Here is a 20,268-nt window from a genome sequence, read left to right as displayed (position 1 = left end):
TCTATACAAATGGATGATGATAGAGAATGGAACACTTTGAGATATGTGCAGATGGATGGATCATAAAGGATAGAGTATGTTGAGACTTGTGCGATAGATGGATGATAGAGGATGAAGCACTTTAAAATCTATGCAGGTGAATATATGACAAAGGATGAAATGTTTTAAAATTGTGCACACAGATGAATAATAGAGGATGAAGCGCTTTGAGACCTACACAAGCAGATAAATAACAAAGGATGTGGTGCTTTGAGATCTGTGCAAAACATATCGATGATAGAGGATGGAGTATTTTGAGATCATGGGAAAGTCATGATCCGATCTCTATGGATAAAGGGTATTTTTATTTTTTTCACTTTATTAACAATGTTAGGATCCAAATAGATGATTGGACAAAATTGCAATAAAAATAAATTTTGGTAGGTAAATGAAACTTTTAAAATTTTTAATGTCTAAGCGTAAAAGGCCAAAATTTGGAGACATGTATCTATATTTTTTTCAAAATTTTAATAGCTTACTAGGGTAGCACGTTCAACAATTTTTTAAAAAATAAATCAACTACGTTCTTATATTTATCTACATACTGATTTTTTAAGTTCTTGAAGAAAATGATTTATTTTGAGTTTTATTTGTTTATTATAACGTGCCTATAAGCCTCAAGTGTTTTACCCTCTACGTATTTTTTACTTAAAACAGCTTATCTTGTATGTCTTTCAATGTTGTTGCATTATTTCGGGAGAGGAGGGGGGCGATGCCTTGTGTAGGAGTTTCTTTTCAATATAAATTATGTTAGCCTATGATTAAGTGAAGTTGAACATGCATGTAGGTTTTTTATGTTTTTTTCATGTATTTCTGAAAAAAGAATTATAAATAAATCTATCCAAATGTACCTCATAAGTAAAAGGCCAGGAAAGTAATAATAGAAACCAAGCAGACCAATTTTGAGCCATTACTCCATCTTTTGATGGGATCCGCTGAAGCTAAATTCTTCGAGATATTGTCTAAAACATCTTTTGCAAACTATACTGTTTTTTAGGATTAAATGAGACATGTGGCGTTATTGGTATCACTCTATTATTATACTAATGTGCGGGCTAACTTGAGATATTTTTGTTCTTGACTTTCATAATAATTAGCATGTTTTCTTTTATTATGGTTCTATGCTATTTGTAAGCCTTCTACTCTTTTTAATCCCAAGCCCTTTGGTGTTCCATTTTCAACTTCCTCTTTGTAATCCCAAGTCCTTTGGTGTTCCATTTTCAACTATTATGTCAATTATCAACGAGCAATTCTGCAGGCACCCAAAATAAACTCCAAAACAATCAAATTTATCAACACTTGCAATGCTTAAGCTTCTTGGTCGCATACCTTTTTCCCCTAATCGACAATGTGGCAACCAAGAAAGGTCTCTAATCGACAAGTCTAAGGTTTCCAAGGTTTCACTATCAGAAATTTCTCCATCACCACAAGTCGTGGGGTCAAAGAGAGACAGGGCGGAGGCAACACTGCTAACGAGGGAACCACCATTAACACACCCCGCTATAAAGCATAAACAAACAGCTATGTTAGAATCTACCATTATCATCACATACGCCAAGAAGGGGAGATCGAAGTAGGCAGACTGGGTCCTGCCAAAAACGAAGTAGGTAGATTGGGACTGACACCCACACAGGAGGGTGGTCAAAAAGGTCTAAGAACACATTGGGGCGGAGAGAAGGGAGGAAAGGACGGAGATAGAGGAGAACAGCGGGTGAGGGTAAGGAGAGTGAGCGAGGAGGAAAGAGAAAGGCAGAGAGAGAGAGAGAAAGAGGAGGGGTAGAAAACATGGGATCATTTTCCTTCTAATACTACAATATATTCTTACATCGAAATGCTAAAACAGTAAAAAAAAGTAAAATTAAAAAAAAAATGTGAAAAATGTTATGAAGTGGTTTTTATTATTTAAAAAAGAAACAAAATTGAACCAAAACATTCTCTAACAAGAATGCACCAAGTAATAAGGGCATCGTGCAATTAGGATTGCTGTGAACATGATATCGTATGAGCTATGTGCATAATATGGGGTTTGACAGTGTGAAAAATAATTATAAGTAGGTGGAGGAAAATTTTCCAATATAACCAGTTATAAACAAGTATCAATATCAGCAGCAACGGTTGATCCGTTTTGGGACTGGCTTACATCAGTTTAACATGGCAATGCCATTTCCATCAGCAATGCACTTCCTTGTTTAGCTACCCTGTCAGTCAGTCACCCTTCCTTTTCCACGTAAACCATCATACCAGGATCTAATCCAGTGCTGCTACGGCTTTTGAAAGAGTACTTATTGTTTAGATTAGGGCACTGGTACTGCAACAAAAGGGGAGATAAAAGGAAAAGTAACTTGAACAGAAACGAGACCCAAAACATAAGACTGCTATGCTGATTAAATACCAAAACATCGATGACGAAATAATGAAGGAGCTCCCCACCTTTGAGTGAGTGCCAGCAGGAATCAAGTAATAAGAAACCTATTTATTTGACATACAAAAATTTTCTCTGCAACAACAGATGCCCTTGCAAAGAGGCAGGATCTTAAAATCATCAAAAAGAAAGCAAATATAATAATCTGAAGTTACTCTATGGAACGGTTACATGAAATCTTCCACAGGCACTATATTTATATCAAAGCCATACTGGTCAAGAGTTACGATACACTGCACAAACATCCACCTCGCTGAGTAACAAGCAACCGGCCCTGTTTGGTTCTGAAGACAAACAGCTCATGCTGTCTTTGCTGGCCACGATGCTTGAGATGACATAATTATGCCAACGATCACACCAAATAATCCAAGTGCACTACCAAAGATTTCAATCACCAGTATCTTTACAAAGAGCGTGGAGTTCTGAGCATCAGACAGCGCACAGCTGCTTCCAATTATTCCCACACAAAGCCTGTTCACAGAAAACAATTTTCAGTTAACTCCATGAACTGTGATGCAATTCTCTGCATTCTCCCTCCATCAGTAAAGACAGCCTCTAGAAATTACAGAGGTGAAGGATGAGAACATACCCACAGAAGAGATTTGCAAAACCCACAATGATTCCAGAGGCAAAAATTGCATATCCAGCTCTTAGAGACTCTGCAGCATATACCTGTGATTCTGGTACACTTTCCAACTTTGTTTGTAGAATGATTGCAACAATTACGCCATATATAGCAACAGCCTCACAGAAGATAACGCTGAAGAAATGTGTGGTTTTTTTAATTAAAAATTAAAAAAACGGATAACATAAAATTACAATCAGAATAATGTCATCAAAGGCACCCCATACATAAAGCATGCAAGCTTTAAGCACAATGCAGCATATACATGAAAATAATAATCGCATCTGACAGGACTTGAGATAAGTGGTTCAGCTGGGAGAATCCTAGCTGAGTGCTTGCAAATCAGTGTTTTTATTGATGAGTTGCACGCTCTTGTATGGTGAATGTAGAAATTTTCTTGTTGAAATCAGCCTCTTGACTGAGACCTAGTCTAAAGTGGTATGTGGTTGTTTTTAGATGCAAACATTCATTATACCAGAATAGCTCAGACCTGCAATACACATGATTTCCTGCACATTATTACCTAGCATATCTTACTTCTCACAAAGAGTGGAAACAAGTTGAAAACAATGTCCTACATACATCCAGATTAGATATAAAACATAAAAGAAACATTTAAATATTATCCCAAGCCACTTTTCAATGAAGAAAGATGTTCGAGTCTGACTCCTGTAATCTATACAAATTGGCAGGTTTCCTCCCCCTCCCTGGTCCTCTTCCCACCTCCCCGAACCTACTGTTTCTCCCTCGTTCACTTCTCCTGCCCTCTAGGAGCAGGCCTCTCCACCACCAACTTCATTTGCCCCCTACTGCAATACGAACCTGTCCCCCACCTCTAACCCTGCTGCCACCTTAACAGCTGACTCTGATTTCCTTAAAACTAGCAAAAGGTTCAAACAGCATCCTAAGAAACAGGGTACCTGACAGATTTCTTCTGTAAGCACATGACAAACGTCAAACAGATATGGCAGCTTTTGAGGTGCCCATTTTCAGAAAATGAAATTTCAAAGCAATTGTCTCAAGCTGTTACTTCTGAGAGTTCGTATTTTCTGGAACAAGATCACTATAATTTTCAAATAAAATAATTGTTTCGGTGGTTTTGCAACTTCAGACATTTTATTGCTTGACATGTTATTGCTTGATTAGATAAATATTCTAAGTTGCTTTATCTTTGTTAATTCTTTTTAATAATCATGCGAAGAAAGAGACAAGCTTTTGAGCATATCAAATTAGAGACTAGAGTTTCCATGTTAATTTGAGATGCTACAATTCCTCAGGATTCTGTCAAATATTACAGATTCCAAAGGAAACAAATAGACTGGTAGGTATCAAGAAAGTATCTTAAGGTTGTGCTTCTAGTTTTCACCGAGGTCTAAAGCTCCATGGTACAGTGATTGTACAGGTTGTCTCCCTATATCTACTCATGGTTTATCAATATATCTCATATGTGGTACAATTAGAGTCTCGGTACCACTTTGATATGCCTTTGGTACAGGGAGTATCTTACCGTGGTATGGCTGGTTTTGAAAAATATGGCATGAATCCAGGGTGGCTGCAGAAGATTTTCAAGCCCCTTGACAAGGGTTTGAAGAGTAAACAGAATCACAACACAAACTGGATTCAGACATTGTTTCGTATCAGAAGGATAAAGAATTGGGAATCGACAATTTCAAACAGCACAAGCTATTCAAAAGGCAGTCAATTGTTGAACAAGGGTTTATTATTTCAAATTTACGTAAACCACAGTGCGTATCAAAGATTGCGAAAAAGAAAAAGTATGCAAAAAAGAATTCTTTGTACAATCTAGCAGCTGAATCTAGGTCTTTCATGGGGTCTTATCAATCTTTCGGTGAAAAATAAAACAGAAGTATGATCATCCATAAGGGTGGAGCCAGATTTTATTATTCAATAGGAAAGACAATATATACTTACTCTACAAGCTGTATTCAATGTTCCGTACTTCACATAATAAGAAATAAATTATATGTCTTTTGAAGTGTAGGATAATTGAATGCTGATAACTTATTATATACGAGATATTGATATTAGAAATGATAGATAGTGAAAGAATACTGATTACTTTGTCATGTTAATGGAGTCTTGTTATACACCAATCATACATGTTTTGTTGTCAAAGGTTCTAAAGCATGTAAATTTTGGCTCGTCTTCCAAAAGTCAAATGATTAAAATACCATACGCGATTCATCCAGGTAGAGAAATAATGTAAACACCACCAGTGCATGAGATCATAATGAAACATGTTACAATTATAAAATAATACAACTTGGATGAAGAAAATAAAATAAAATATCTTGTAACCCCACGACATCATCTAAACTAGAACAAACAATTTTATATAATGTGGCATTTTGATAGCCATAGAGGGATAAATAAAAGGGTTACCTTCTTACAATTGAATCCTTGTAATGAGAGACTAAAGAATTTGAAAAGAGTTTATTTTCTTAAAAGTGAGGAGAAAAGCTAAGGAGAGTCAAATGAATGGTGCAATACCATAAATTTTTTATTTTTATTTCGTAGAGAAAGAAATAAAGAGAAACATGGTCATGTGGGGAACCTAAAACAAAACTGAAGATAATGATTCACATTAACACATGATCATCTAGATTTTCTCCTTTCCAAACAGGCCTGTTAACAATTATCCCAATTCTTTCTGTATATTTTTTTAAAAAAAATGATTCAGATACAGTCCTGCCTTGACATTCTTTTGTTTGGTGTGTGCATGCATGCACAGGGTGGGGGCATGCAGTTAAGGTGGTGAGAACGCTATAGGTTGGAAAGGGTTGGGATCAGCCTCTGAAAATCTATTATCTTATTTATCTTAACCAAAATTGTCTGGAGAAGACCCATACTTATTGGGAAAATATTCTAGAGGGCCTGTGCTTATTAAAGTAAGATTTTGGCACAAAATTGGAAGGAGGGGTAGCAGGCAGCACGTATAGGCACAAATTTAAGGGGGCTGTTCTCAGTACACAAGGGATTCACAGAAGTGAGATTCCCAAACCCACCTCTCCTCCCCCAGGCGGGACCCCCACATTGGCTCCACCGCTGATTACATCACCAACCCCCCCACCCCACCCCGGCGCAATGCACTGTCTTTCGGCACTAGGAAGTCATAAAATTGAGGGCAGCATTCACACCAATAATTTTTTATAATTGTCTAAGAAAATTTGAAAATTGTGTTCAATCTCATTTGTCAAGAAAAAAGAAAACCTTTCCAGTGTCTTATAAGCTAGTAAAAACATTTTGCTCAGCAAACAAAAGTAACTATTTTGTTTATATGGTTACAAAGAGCCATGACTTATGCATCCTCCATTCAGGTGATATTGAGAAATAGATAGTTTTGTTCAGAGTTTCCAAGATGCATTCTGCAAGTACAGCTAATTTACTGAATAAAGCAGAATATGAAGACCCCAATTTCAGAACAAAGGAGAAAAGGATATTGTATTCATAGATATGGCTTGGATGCTGTATGCCCACAATTTAATAGCAATGCTATAAATATAATTCAAAATTAAGTTATATTTGAGCTTGCAGGCATAAAAACTTCCACATAGTAACCTCTCTTAATGTATATGTCAGAGTCCTCAAGGCATGTCCGCATAGTTTTTTTTTTTTGCCAGCATATTTTTGTGCCTACTCCTTTCATGTGGGCATGTGCATGCATAACATGCAGCATAGAAATTCACGAGTATGACAATGTACCCAAAGGAAAATGAAACTAGTGCTTCCAGCAGCCTTATACGTACATACATATGTAGCTAATATATATATCTATATACATCATTGTATTTACATCTGTGCATGTAAGTGTGTGGATCTGTTCATGTGTGTGGGTTCATCTGTGCATGCATGTCTATTAGAACGAGACAGAACTTTATCAAGGAATATCCTAAACGATCATACTTCCTAGACAGATGCACGAATCTGAATGGCTGGAGCAACCTCCACTTCCAAGCAGAAGATCACTAATGGCACCAATATAAATGCAGTTTCACAAGTAAAATTCCGTTGCGCATATTTTGTCGCTTGAGTGTTACTCCAAAACTCAAACACTTTTAGGGGCTCCTTGGAGGGACACAGCTGCATGTTCCCTGCAGTTTCACTTGCATGTATTTCGATCCGCACTGCAGCTCCAGCAGGGGCAAACCACCGGACCTGTTTGGCAGCCCATAACTGGAGCGGAGGCTGCGGGATCCATGCAGCTCAAGGCTAAAATGCTGCAACTGATCCCGCGCCGAACTCGATCAAGGGACGAGCTGCAGGTCTCATGCTCACATTCCTTTCCTCACCTAACATCCCAACTCCTTGATCTTTGAGCAATTCGATGCAACAGCGATGGGTCTGAACGATAGCCACACCCTCGAATTGAAACCCTCGACCTTGATCTCCTCATTGAACCATCGCCAAAGAAGAGGGCTCTTCCCCATGATCAACCCTCCTCCAAGTGCAACTTCTCTCTTTATCTCTCTCTTTGAAGCACCCCCACCACCTGCTTCTGAGGTGGTGGAAGGCCCCAAGAAGCCAATGAAAGAAGCACCTCCAACATCTATGGTGGAGGAGAAGAAGCCCTAGGGCAAGGAGGAGGCCTCCACCGCTGTCCCCTAGTCCCCCTCCATGGAGGAGAGCAGCATCATTGGCATACTCCATGACCGAGAGATCGGCAATGACGCTGCCCTCTCCCGTCCCCCCTCTAGATCATTGTGATGTTGTCGTCACTGCCCTCTTTTCCTCCCCTCCGCTTCTTGCAGCGGCCCCCCTCCCACAGTCTTCGCCCTATTGCCACCCCTTACTTGTCACTAACCCCTTCTCCCCTGCCTCCTGCCTACTTCCTCACCATCATTGCTGCTTTCCCACCCCAGCCCTCCTCCCTTTGCCTCCACCCACAACTCCAACCGCAGCACAACCAAACAGGCTGTTGGAGCCCCTGCACCACCAACAGGTATCTGAACAGTCCCTTAATTGGAGTTCTTTATTAGGATTATCCATGATCCAATGCTTAAAAGAGAACTTCAGAATTAAAGGACATAAAAAATATACAATATGCACAGAGGAAGCAGCTGGAGAATCTTTTTGACGTCACGCCAATTTGGAGGGAAGTCTTTGGTTTGGTGATGTCATGAATATATAATTATTGAAACTTCAGGTTCATGATTCTTCGTGGAACAAAGATTGTTTTCCTACCTTTCTGGCCCTCTCCACATAGTATCTTCATATAGGCGGAGTTTTATCTTTCAAATATATTTGCCGTACTCTGATTTTAGTAATACAGTTTAAAGCTCAACCTCCCAAAAGCTGAAACAAGGCGCACTTATTGTGATAGCAGTTCTGGCATTTTTTATATAAAAAATGAGCATATGGGACAGTTGATGAATAATAAGATGGCATGGAAGGTCAAGGTCAAATGCAAGGATCACTTTATCATCTTCCATCCATACCCATGATGATGAAGGTCTAGATTTCATATAGGACAGTGATTTTAGTATTGGCACTGTTATCTAGTACTGAGTTGTCTTATATTATATTAGTTCTTTTCTTTAAAATAGGACAATTTAGTGAAATAAGTAACATATGGTCGATGGTTCATTCAATATTCATTTTATATAATAAAATAGTCACCTTTCCAAGAACATAAACATGCATCAGGTTCACAAGAAAAGTCTTCCTGGTTGTGGTAAGTTGATAACGTATAATGATACATATAAAGAATTGCAATAAAATGTTTAAATGAATAAATGGTTCCTAAATATCGGTCAAGTTCACTTATTATATGGTTTAAATAACCTAAACATATAATCTTTTTAGCAATTCCTCATAATGATAGATTGTCCAACATAAAAAGGAATATCCTAATGCACTAGTTTGGCAGTAATTTCTTGCTTGCAGTTTATTAACTAGATCGAGCCCATCAATTACGATATCAAATCCCTAAGGAAATGTTTATGTAAAATACAATTACTAGAGACTAATGGCAGTTGGCAAGTTGGAAATTGTAAACTTGAGTTGTCTTAGCATGTTACTTGACTCACAAATATAAAGCGGTGTACCATATGCCTAGATACTGAAGTTAACATAATACTCTAGATATAAAAGGGTACTCCTTGTTGCATTGTCTTTTTAGTCATCAAGATATTGACCTAAATACCATAGATTTAGTATTAGAGAACCATTTAACTCTATCTATAATTCAAGATCCATGTTTGAGCTTAAAATGTACCATGTTTATATCTAAAATCATCTGCATGAGAGAGTATGATTTCGGATATGACGAACTATAATGTATGTTAATGTATTTTTATCAATTAAAGTAGACCTTGTCTTGACCATAGAATCATGAGACAGTTAGCCCCCAGTAAGTTCTCTCTGTTCTATATCAGGCTTCCCAATATCAAAACTAGAGAGCATGCCTGGTATCACAAAGCACCTTGGAATTCTTCTTTATAGTTTCATCTAGCTCTGTTAAGGTCATCTCCTATACTCAAATCTGTTAACCCTGGCTCCAAGCCTTCTTTGTTTGCTAAGGGCATACCCATCTCCTGTCTTCCACCATGGAAGTTACCTAAATATCAAAGTACAATTAATTTTGCCTCATGCACATGAACCAATTATCTCCATAGATTTTCCATGGTCTTGTTCCCTCTTAGGATTATTCCAATGCCTCCGAATGAATATTCATATTCAAAGTCTACTTTCCTAGTTTTGGCATATGTCATTGCAACAGTCATCATATTGATCAACTTGGCATGTGAATGCTTGTTACCACCTTTTCCTAATAACACAGCCAGTCAAGCAAAAGACTGATTATAAACATTTCTCACACACCATGCACGGATAAAGGTCGTCTAACAGTGACAAATATCGTCCAACATCCTAAAAGAATCCAAACCAATAGCTTGTGAATTCCCTTATTTGACATAGTGTCCCTATATATTTGGCCTTCTTCCTATGGATTTTGGGCAACTTTTTACCATGGATTTTGACCAGTATGCGAGGTTTATCATGCTAGCCATAGACCATGGCTTCGATCCAGATATCCCATCACCAACATTTCATGAGTTTAAATGCTCTTATCCTCATCATTTTTTACTGATTTTTTTAGGTATTTTATTTTGGCTTGCATGTTAAAACCCATATGCAGGGGTTACTACCTCAGGAATCCTAGTCGCAATGCACTTTAATTCTATTCTTCTTTGCTTGCTAAAACCATCCCTATATTTTTTTTTTTTGCATACAGCAATCTTCAAACCCTTTACAGTCATAAGGCAGCGAAGGATGTCATCAGTATGCAAGTTTATGTTATGGTTTTTTGTTCATGATCAAGCTCTGTCGGTTGTTACCCATCATTTCATCACCTGTTCAGGCTGATACCAAAGGGAATGTTCTCCTTTGCTTTCCAGCAAAAGAAATCAGTGATTTTTAATTATGTGTTATTACTTAAGTTGGTAGTGTAAAATGCAAAAACAAATATTCCAGCAAGTATATTAGACACCACAAGTCAATAGCTTCCTACCTAAGCATGTTAACCATGCATAAGAACAGTGATGGTTCTTCAAGGTTAATGCCTTCCGACATGACTCTTCTTGAGAGCTATTTCGTAGATGCCTAACATGTGAAGGAGAGAAGAGTACTTCTTGAACCCAACATTTTGGTCCATCTGTGCTAATTGTTTTTTTCTGTATTCTGTCTTGAAAAAGGATTCCAGTTGCTAGGGAAACGCTGCCAGATGCACTCATCTAAACGATTATGATGATCTAAGTTCTTATATCTTCAAATAATATACTCCATAAGCAGGATTAGCCACAGAGTGAAATTGTTTCCATCTTCGAAATTGGTTTTCAACAAAACCTGAATAACATAACAAGCCTAAGAGAAGAGGACTTCATTAGATCACATATTAACCAAAAAAAAAATGCTTTCATACCCTAAACAAGCTCCTGAAAACAGTGGTTCTAAGGCAATCCATATTCCAAGTTAGTTTCGGACAAACCATTTCCTGTCCAAAACTTGTACCAACAACCAAATTCGATTGCATAGATATCTAACAAAAAATGTTTCCATTTATATTTATTTAAAAAAAAAATTGACGAGAAGTATCGGCTAGATATTGAAGTAATTTTGTGCTGAATGGAAAGCACGACAAATTCCACAAGAACATTGCATCCAATAACTATTTCTCCTCTGTGAGAAAAATTTTTGGTTATTGAAGGGGAACAGCATACCTAATGAGATTCTTTGAGGTGATTCTTGGAGCTTTGATCGCCGCGCCAATCAAGCTGCTCCCCGTTATATAAATTCCCCTGAAGGAATTAAAAGGCAGAAAAATAATTATAAAAGAAAGATAAAACAGAGCGGAAGAAAGAAGCAGGAAGAAGAAAGATGAAAAGGACTCCGATGATCACCAAGCGGCCCCGAGCACCGAAACGCCGATGGAGATCGCGATTCCGATGGACGCGAACGTGTAGGGCGATATCTGCATCAAAGCCCGAGACCATGAGCTTGACCCCGCCATCGCCTACCGATCCGTTCCTTCCCTTTCTTTAAATTTAAAGAAAAAGAATTGCAAGCAAAGTAACTCCTTCAGGCGGGGATCGGATCTTGATCAAGAAAAGATCAAAGAAGAAATTGGTGTTCCCGTCGATCGAATGGAAGGACGAGGTTAGGGTTCCTTCGTGTGCCGCGGGGGAGGGGGAGGGGGAGTGGAGGGGTTTTCCGTGAACGGGACGGAGAGAATAAGCCGGGGCTATCACACGGCGCGACATGATAAGATTACCCTTTTCTTTAACAAGAAAAGGAGTGCATGTCAATCATTTTGCGTTTCTATTGGGGCAGTTTGAATGCGAAATTGTGCAGCAGCAGATCGTAGATTCAATATTGGCAAGAGCTTGTTTAAATTTTTCTACAGAAAGAGGCTAAAAATGTTATAGAATTTATGGGTTGAGCCAGTACGGCCAATAAAATTCATGCAATTCATGTGCTTTGTTTGAAAAGTAGATTTGAATAAGCCAGGCCTTTGTAGAGCTGTTCTCCTCTAGCCTTCTCTAATAAAAATATGGGAAAAGAGAAAAAAAATTAACTGTTTACCGAAATCCCCAGTCACCAAGTTTTCACAAAGCTCAGCTGTAATTTCTTTCTCATTAGGCTAAGTTCTCATATTAAATAAAAGAGACAAAAATGAACAGAAAACTATATTTTTGTGCATAACTCCTCCTTTAAGGATTCATTGTAAACAAACGTCTCTTATATGCATTGGCATATCAAGATATTTAAGGTCATAAAATTTTCTAATAAGATCCAAGTTAACTTCATATCAAACAAAATGTGATATATAACACGAGACAGCGATAGATCTTTAAAGCATAAGACCATTGCGATCATGTGCAAATGACTATCCGATCATGCTATGAGATAAGCAATCATGTAGAATTGTGTATTTTTAAATAACTCCAAGACACTATCAGATCAATTTCATAGCTCACTGTTAGGCTTATTGCACATGTTCTCGAGCCAATGGCAAAGCCATGCTTTGCTCAAGGTGGACAACTATGATAATTACGAACCCGTGTATCAAATCTTGTTTCTATCAAAATTTTATATCTAATACTTTTTGAACAAATTGCTTGTTGTATATTTATTAAAATTATAAAAATATCTCAGAAATCAGAGATAACTTATATTTACACTTGATAGTATAAAATATTTATGTTTACCCTCTTGAGGTTTATCTTCATTCTAAACTTTAATCCATAACTTTAAAAAATATTAGTCAAACTGTTAACTTTTAATGGGATCCAAACACTACATCAATTTTTTTTAAAAAAAATGATCAAAATAACCTTATGCCACATAACCACCACATAGGGATACAAGAAATTGCATGTATCTTCATCCTCACTCAGAAGCTGTTTTGATTTTTTATATAAAATAAATGAATTTATTAACGACGTTAATTTAGCTTGGAGCAAATGTAAGTTTTACAAATTATTAGATGAAAGTGTAATAAATATAAACTTTAGGAAGGTTTTGTAATTTAGTCTATTTATTATTATCAACTATGAAATAGAGAGCGATTGAAACTAATTCTTGAATATTGAAATCACCCAAAATGCATTTTTATCATTCAAATATAGAGAAAAGGAAAAAAATAATAATTTAGTGATAAAGAAAAAGGCAAACGGATTGCGTGCCTATCACTTGGACTGTAAGCAATGTCAGAACTTTCTAATCATATTCCCTGCTAATATGAAAGCTCTCAAAGGGTGCCCTCTAAGGTTCAAGTAGCTCAACGAGGGTAATCAAGAAACTATATTTATATGAGAAAAATATTGGAGTTTTAACTAAAAATAATTATTTTTTTTTATCTCTACTTTTCGGAAGCAAACGTTAGCTTTTGAAAAGCTACGGTATCTTCAAAATATTACGTATCTTTGGAAACATCATATTTCTTCGGTCGAAATGTGATATTTCCAATTGGATCAAGCCTCTCCAACGATCATGATCGTTAGAAGAGGATCGGGCTAGCTTTTTCAACGATCGTGCTCGTTAGAGAAGTATTCGACTAAACCGGATTATTGTACTCTGAAGATGAGATCGCTGCAAATCTGTACGTAGGGAGGGAATCATATTCTTAGAGCAGTGTATATGACATGTCTCGATTCAGCCAAACTTTTTTTAATTTTTTATTTTTTTAATAAATTATTTTTTATAATACTATTATAAAATAAAGTTATAGTAGTTTTTAGGCAAAAATAATAGTTTTCCAACAGAGGGAGAGAGGCCTATAACAAAAATAGATGGAAGATTGATGTGGGTCGCTGCTCTGTTACATCTGGATCGTCGATTGTCGGAGGCGACACGCATGGACGGAGATGAAGACCACGAACCCATCAAAAAGATCATAGGAGATACTTCACGCGAGGTACAGATCAATTAAAACGTGTCGTTAGCCAACATTTCGAGGATCAGATGCGCTGCAAATTGAATCAAATGTTCTTGCAATTGTGATCTTATATCAAGCACCAGCCATCCAGACCCCAGAAAGTGGGAGCCACACACATGTGGCTCCATTATGAAAAGGTGGTGCTTTTCCCTGTGACCGGACGTGCAGGGTGGAAATATGCAATAAATGACTCCCGTGTCGGTGGAGCGCTGGTGTTTATTATTGCGCCTGGGCTCCGTTGGATCACTGTCCCAGCATCATGCACCGTCCAATAAATGTTTCCAGGCCTTGGGCCACCGACTCTTTACCATCTGATCCCTATCCAACCAGAAGGCATGACAACCGCCCGATCGTTATTTAACGGTGAAAGTCCCTCGAGGGGTTTTGCGATCGGAGCGGGATTTTTCGATATGGGAGGGTCGACCGCCCAGGGGCCGACAACATCGAACGAGCGAGGGTTAAGGTTTTGAAGCTCGCCATTGACCGCTTGCGGAGCTCCCGAAGGCAAGAGCGGCTCGGATTCCTTGCGCTCGACCCTCGGATCTTGATGCGCTTTCCCATACTCTGCAGCCGCGGTAGGTTTCCATTCCTTTTTCTTCAGATCTAGAATCGAGAAATTTTGGTGATTTCCAGCTGTTCGAGCTCGCATTCCCGCCAAATCTAGCGGATCGGGAGGAGAGTCTCCGAGCCGGCGAAATTGTCCTGGATTCTGCTCACTTTCGTTGGGATCGGCAGTTTTATCGAATCCATCAGTTTGAAATCTTGAATCCGAGGTAGGAGATCCTAATCTTTCGAATCTGCCGCACTTCGAATATTACAATGAGCAAAAATTGGATTTCGAGTTTCGATTTTTGTGATCGCTCCATACTTTCTTGTGAATTTTGGAGGAAAAAGGTCGTTGTTTAAAATCTTTTTCTCGTGTGGATCGGGTAGGGTTGATCTGGATTCGGTCGAAGTGTCTATTAGGGTTTATAAGTTTCTGTTTTTTCTGCTTTTATTGCAGGTATGTGGACGGAAACTCAAGATTTCAACTCAAACAGTTTCTAATTCTTGCCGTCGCAGAGTCCACGATCATGGCGGCCATCAGATTGGAAGCGCAGTACTATGCGACCAGTAGCCTTGTAGTAGGATATGCTCTCTGTTCTAGCTTGCTGTCCATCATAAACAAGTTTGCCATCACAAAGTTCAATTACCCTGGCCTTTTAACTGCATTGCAGTACTTGACCTCTTCTCTTGGCGTTTGGGTTCTCGGAAAATTAGGGCTTCTTTACCACGACCCCTTCACCTTTGAGACTGCCAAGAAATTCTTTCCTGCGGCCACCATCTTCTACCTTGCCATATTCACCAACACCAATCTCCTCCGCCATGCCAATGTCGATACTTTCATCATGTTTCGATCCCTGACTCCCCTCCTGGTCGCCATTGCCGACACTTTCTTTAGAAAGCAGCCATGCCCTACAAAGCTCACATTCTTATCTCTTGTAATTATATTGGGGGGTGCGGTTGGGTATGTGATGACTGATTCAGCATTCACCCTCACCGCGTACTCTTGGGCTGTTGCTTATCTGGTGACGATCACCACTGAGATGGTTTACATTAAGCACATGGTGACGAATATGGGGCTGAACACCTGGGGTTTTGTGCTCTACAATAATCTCCTGTCCTTGATGATGGCTCCGGTGTTTTGGTTTCTGACAGGGGAGTATGCTGATGTTTTCAGAGCTGTCGGGTCAAGTTCTGAGACTTTGTTTGGTTTTACTGCATCCGTTGCTGTGTCCGTGTCTTGTGTTTTTGGATTGCTCATCAGTTTCTTTGGGTTTGCGGCAAGGAAGGCGATCTCAGCTACAGCATTTACGGTGACTGGTGTTGTCAATAAGTTTCTCACAGTTGCTATTAATGTGTTGATCTGGGATAAACATGCAAGTCCAGCTGGTTTGATTTGCCTGCTTTTTACCCTTGTGGGGGGAGTTCTTTATCAACAATCAGTTACCAGCAGGGGAAGAAGCCCTTCATCACAGCATGACTCTACTGCTTCTAGGCAGATAAATAGTGGGGTTGAGGGCAGTGGTTCTGAGGATGAGAACCAAAGCTTAGTTGTATCTGGTAAGGATTCCAAAGTATGAATTCCAAGTAAATATTTATTCTTGCTGCCGGAGAGGCAAATTTATGATGTAGAAAGGTTATACATCATCGGGCACAACCTTTTGATATTGCTGTTGGATCAGACAATCTAAGCTAGTGTTGCTTTTATTGTGAAACTTCTCTGGTTTTGCAATTTCTTAATACAGTCTATTCGCCTTTTTTCTAAACAAGAAAAAGAATCTTGATATGTGTATATGACATGCTTTATTTCATATATGTGCGAACCAGTATGATATTATCACTATTTGTTCATATTGTAGATGTGTCGACACATCAGAAGTTTGTTTCGTGCAAACCGGGTACCTTCTGCAGAAAGAGGTTGCCATTCATATTTTTAGTAGGCACAGCATGTATAAGCAATATATAGATACAAGGTACACGCAACTAATGAGCTTTCTAATGTGCTTGTTAGAGCACAACTAATGAGCTTTAGCACGCCGTGTTTTGCCACTAGATCCCTTATAGTATTCCATAAACTTTCTTAAGATAGTTTGGAGGAATGTTTGTTGGTGTATCTTTTATCATTCTGAATTTTTTAAGGTGTTTCTACACTTCAAATGAGTTTTCATTTTTGACTTATTTGTCAATGGCTGTTTGAAATATCAGCATAGGAGTTTTGATGTGGGAAATGGAGGGCTTTCTTTAGACTACAAGTTGAAAGGCTTTTGCCTTTGAGTTCTATGATGACTTGGGGAAATAATTACGACTGTGGAGTTTGAGAAGATGCTATTTGTTAATTATTTAGACTACAAGTCGAAAGGCTTTTGCCTTTGAGTTCTATGATGACTTGGGGAAATAATTACGACTGTGGAGTTTGAGAAGATGCTACTTGTTAATTATTTAGACTACAAGTTGAAAGGCTTTTGCCTTTGAGTTCTATGATGACTTGGGGAAATAATTATGAGTGTGGAGTTTGAGAAGATGCTACTTGTTAATTCTTTAGACTACAAGTTGAAAGGCTTTTGCCTCTGAGTTCTATGATGACTTGGGGAAATAATTACGACTGTGGAGTGTGAGAAGATGCTACTTGTTAATTATTTGGGTCAATAAAGCACTAGCTTTGTAAGAGATTGAAGAGCTGCTTTGATATATTGACCAGCTACACAAACAGCCAACTTTTGGATCTCATCTATGGATCTACCCAAAGTTAATACACATGTCATGATGCTCTTTTAGAAATTTAGAATATCTTTATCTGACAGGCACCGGTGGAATCTTAAGGATTAAAAATCTTGTCAAAATGCATTTTCTGCTAGCACTAGAAAGTAGGTTTGATGGTTATGTTTTTGCTGTTGTAAAAGAAGTGTATTTGGAGTCGGTTGCAGCTCAAAGAGCACATGCCATCAGATGAGGGAACACTCAAATTGAGTATGGATAAAATTAAATTTTTAGTTTCTATCCTTTTCTTAGATTAATACCTTTTTTTTTCTCAATTTTTATGAGCAAATGGGCTGTTGTCTTTGTATTTGACACGCCATAGGTGGTACTTTCCACCAATGTCTGGTTCTCAACTGTAACTGGATAAGGTTACAAAGGTTAGACATCAATTTTGAAGGGAAGGCTGGGATTGCTGGGAGCTTCAAAGATAAATATTCATTATTAATGAAATTGGAGCCAAAAGCACTGCCATGAGCTCCTAGACTGTATTAATACATTATGTTATGGTGATAAACTTAAGGAATTATCAGAGTCCATTAATTCCAGTGGGGAGGATATTTTTCTCCATTCTGGCAGAGAGGCTTCAAAGGCTTTGTTGCTTGCATGATTGAGGGGAAAATCAAATGGGGAATGTTTGGACACTTGGCTGCCCTGATCGTGTTAGAGCGAGGGCTTTAATCTCTGAGATGTGGAAGGTGGGGAAACTACTCAGTCTGGGGAACTAGCATTAACATCAGCATCAAGCTTTATCAACACTGTTATAAAATACACCTTCATGGATGAGTTCCAAAGTTTTCCTCAGAAAAAAAAAAAGGATGAGCTTCAAAGCAATCACTGCTTGCAACATCAATCCTTCTTTTGGTCTTCCCCCGGGGAGACTATTCGTCGGATTTAGGGTCGGTGTTCTTGCAGATTTGCTGATGAAGATATTCCGTTTTTTTCTGGTGCTGCTGATCCACCACCATGGATTCAGAGGACTGCAGCCCTTCACGCCAAAAGCTTCAAGAAGTCTTGGCATTAGGTCGAGGATTTCTGCCGAAAAAAGAAATACATATTTACTCTTTCCCTTTGGCAAACTATTATCTGCATTTTCCACCCTAATTGATTCATTCATTTTATTGATGTGAAGGGTGAGGATGTCATTAGTTTGTCTCTGGGTGTTTGCATGTTCTACCTATAATTCAGCTTGGAAGTGTTCTTCTTATACCAGACCATGTTTTCTAGGGCAAACTTTAGATATCAATCTGCCTACAAGAATCCTTCTGTTGCTTCTATAGTTTGTTTCTGATGATCCAAATTACCGAACAGTTGACAGCATGTGTCGGATATGATCTGTATCCTCCTCCTGTCATCGATGGAGATTTCTGTTTATCAGGTGGTGGCTGAGACAAGCACTCGCAATGATAGGACTGCCGATGCATGGTGATATGCATTATTTGTCGAACTCTCATAATCAAAAGCTTCTATTTTTAATGAGATGCAGTGTTTGTCTGGTACTAATAATTAAGCTCATTTGATCCTCTATATTGGCCCTGAATTTTGGAGTGCATGGCATGCAGTAATACTGAGCATTGCATTCGATGGGGCAAGAGTAACTGGACATATAGTAGTACATAATTAAAATGGCAAGGATCATGAGCGTGCATGCTTCTAATCAATGGCATTGAGGTGATCTATGGTGAGGTTAAATATAGATTCAACAATGAGTGAAATTAGAGGATGGTTTTAACTCTTATAAGTTTAACAGGTTTAGATGATTTAGACAAGTGCAGCTAGACTGAAAGATTGAACAGAAGTCCCAAAGAACTTAGCATAGAACTAGAAGAAGAGTAGGAACGAGAAGAGGATTCCATGTTTGGATTTCCATCAAGGAACCTGGTGTTGGACCTCAACAAAGTAGCAAAACCCATGAAGCTGACCACAGATTGATGGAACGAGACGTTTGATGCTCTAATTTCCATAGGAGGATGCCAAGTTTGAAAACCCTAGAGCTGCCCTGGTGTCGAGTCACACCCGATGGCTGATAGGTGACGGACGTAGCATCGATGTAGCTGGAGACCCATGGGTCGACGGCCTCCCGCTGCGGCTTTGGCCGACTATGGTTAGTGTCGAGGCTGGGGAGGGTCTACAGGTTTGTGATCTCATGACCCCCGGGGTGGCTGGCTGGGATGAGATTCAGTTGGCCCATTTGTTCGGGCAGCATTTGGCGGAGCGGGTCCGCTCACTACCGTTACCACGGAGTGGCGGACCAGATGTACGTGTGTGGGGTTCCTCGACCAGATCCAGGGTCAGGATGGGCGATCTCTCCCATATCCTTCGGCAGGATTACGAGCCTGGCCCGGATTTTGTCTGGATCTGGCGATTGGGGCTCCACCCGAGGGTTGCGTTGTTCCTCTGGAAGGTGGCCTGGGACCGTCTCCCTACGAGAGCTGTACTCGCAGGTCGAGGTGTGAGGATCCCATTGGTGTGTGGGGCTTGTGGTGTGGCCGAGACGGTGGACCATGCCCTGTTTCGGTGCACATGGGCTAGGGGCACTTGGCGGCTGGCAGGGGTCCCACCGGTGGTATGGCGATGTAGGGACCTGTTCTTACAGGCCATGCGTCAGGGATCGGAGTCCCTGGTGCTTCGTCAGGAGGTTGTCCGAGCTACCTGCATTGCCTACCAGATCTGGTTGGCCAGGAATGCTCGCACCTTCAGCGAACGACGAATGTCGCCGCGATTTGTTGTCGAGAGTGCCCGCGTTCAGGCGGCAGAGCTGTGTTACACTATCCCTGTTGGAGGGACCTTGATAGCTCGGGACACCTGGGGTTCCCACTCTGCTTCGGCAGTCTCTCGTACGGTATTTTTCACCTGGGAGCCCCCACCCCCAAGTTTCCTCAAGGTCAACTTTGATGGGTCTGTTTTGGATGGTGGTATGTGGGGAGGCGC

At 39.4% G+C, this 20,268-nt stretch overlaps 2 protein-coding genes across 3 annotated transcripts; one reads left to right on the top strand and one right to left on the bottom strand.

Annotated features, from left to right (window-relative positions):
* Positions 1-2,492: 2,492 nt before the first annotated feature.
* LOC103708813 (V-type proton ATPase subunit c''2) lies at positions 2,493-11,979 on the bottom strand. Its single transcript, XM_008793904.6, has 4 exons — positions 11,504-11,979; positions 11,324-11,401; positions 3,051-3,221; positions 2,493-2,932 (listed from the first exon to the last, which is right to left on the bottom strand). Exons 1-4 carry the CDS (start codon positions 11,611-11,613, stop codon positions 2,761-2,763), a joined length of 531 nt encoding a protein of 176 aa, XP_008792126.1. The 5' UTR covers positions 11,614-11,979; the 3' UTR covers positions 2,493-2,760.
* A 2,406-nt stretch (positions 11,980-14,385) lies between these two features.
* Positions 14,386-16,358, top strand: LOC103708814 (GDP-fucose transporter 1-like). 2 transcript variants are annotated; one of them, XM_008793906.6, is made up of 2 exons: positions 14,386-14,615; positions 15,044-16,358. In XM_008793906.6, the coding sequence occupies exon 2, from the start codon at positions 15,114-15,116 to the stop codon at positions 16,161-16,163; it is 1,050 nt and encodes a 349-aa protein (XP_008792128.3). In that variant the 5' UTR covers positions 14,386-14,615; positions 15,044-15,113; the 3' UTR covers positions 16,164-16,358. The 2 variants fall into 2 exon arrangements, with proteins under 2 accessions (XP_008792128.3, XP_008792127.3); XM_008793905.6 differs by having other exon boundaries at positions 14,411-14,813.
* The last annotated feature ends 3,910 nt before the right edge of the window (positions 16,359-20,268 follow it).

This window comes from Phoenix dactylifera, chromosome 5, assembly GCF_051530095.1.
Source record: "Phoenix dactylifera cultivar Ajwa chromosome 5, Ajwa_hap1_PhDact_Kaust_v1.1, whole genome shotgun sequence".
NCBI classification, from domain to species: Eukaryota; Viridiplantae; Streptophyta; class Magnoliopsida; order Arecales; family Arecaceae; genus Phoenix; species Phoenix dactylifera.
The sequence above is the reverse complement of the archived record's forward strand: the minus strand, read 5'-3'. Positions and strand labels throughout refer to the sequence as shown.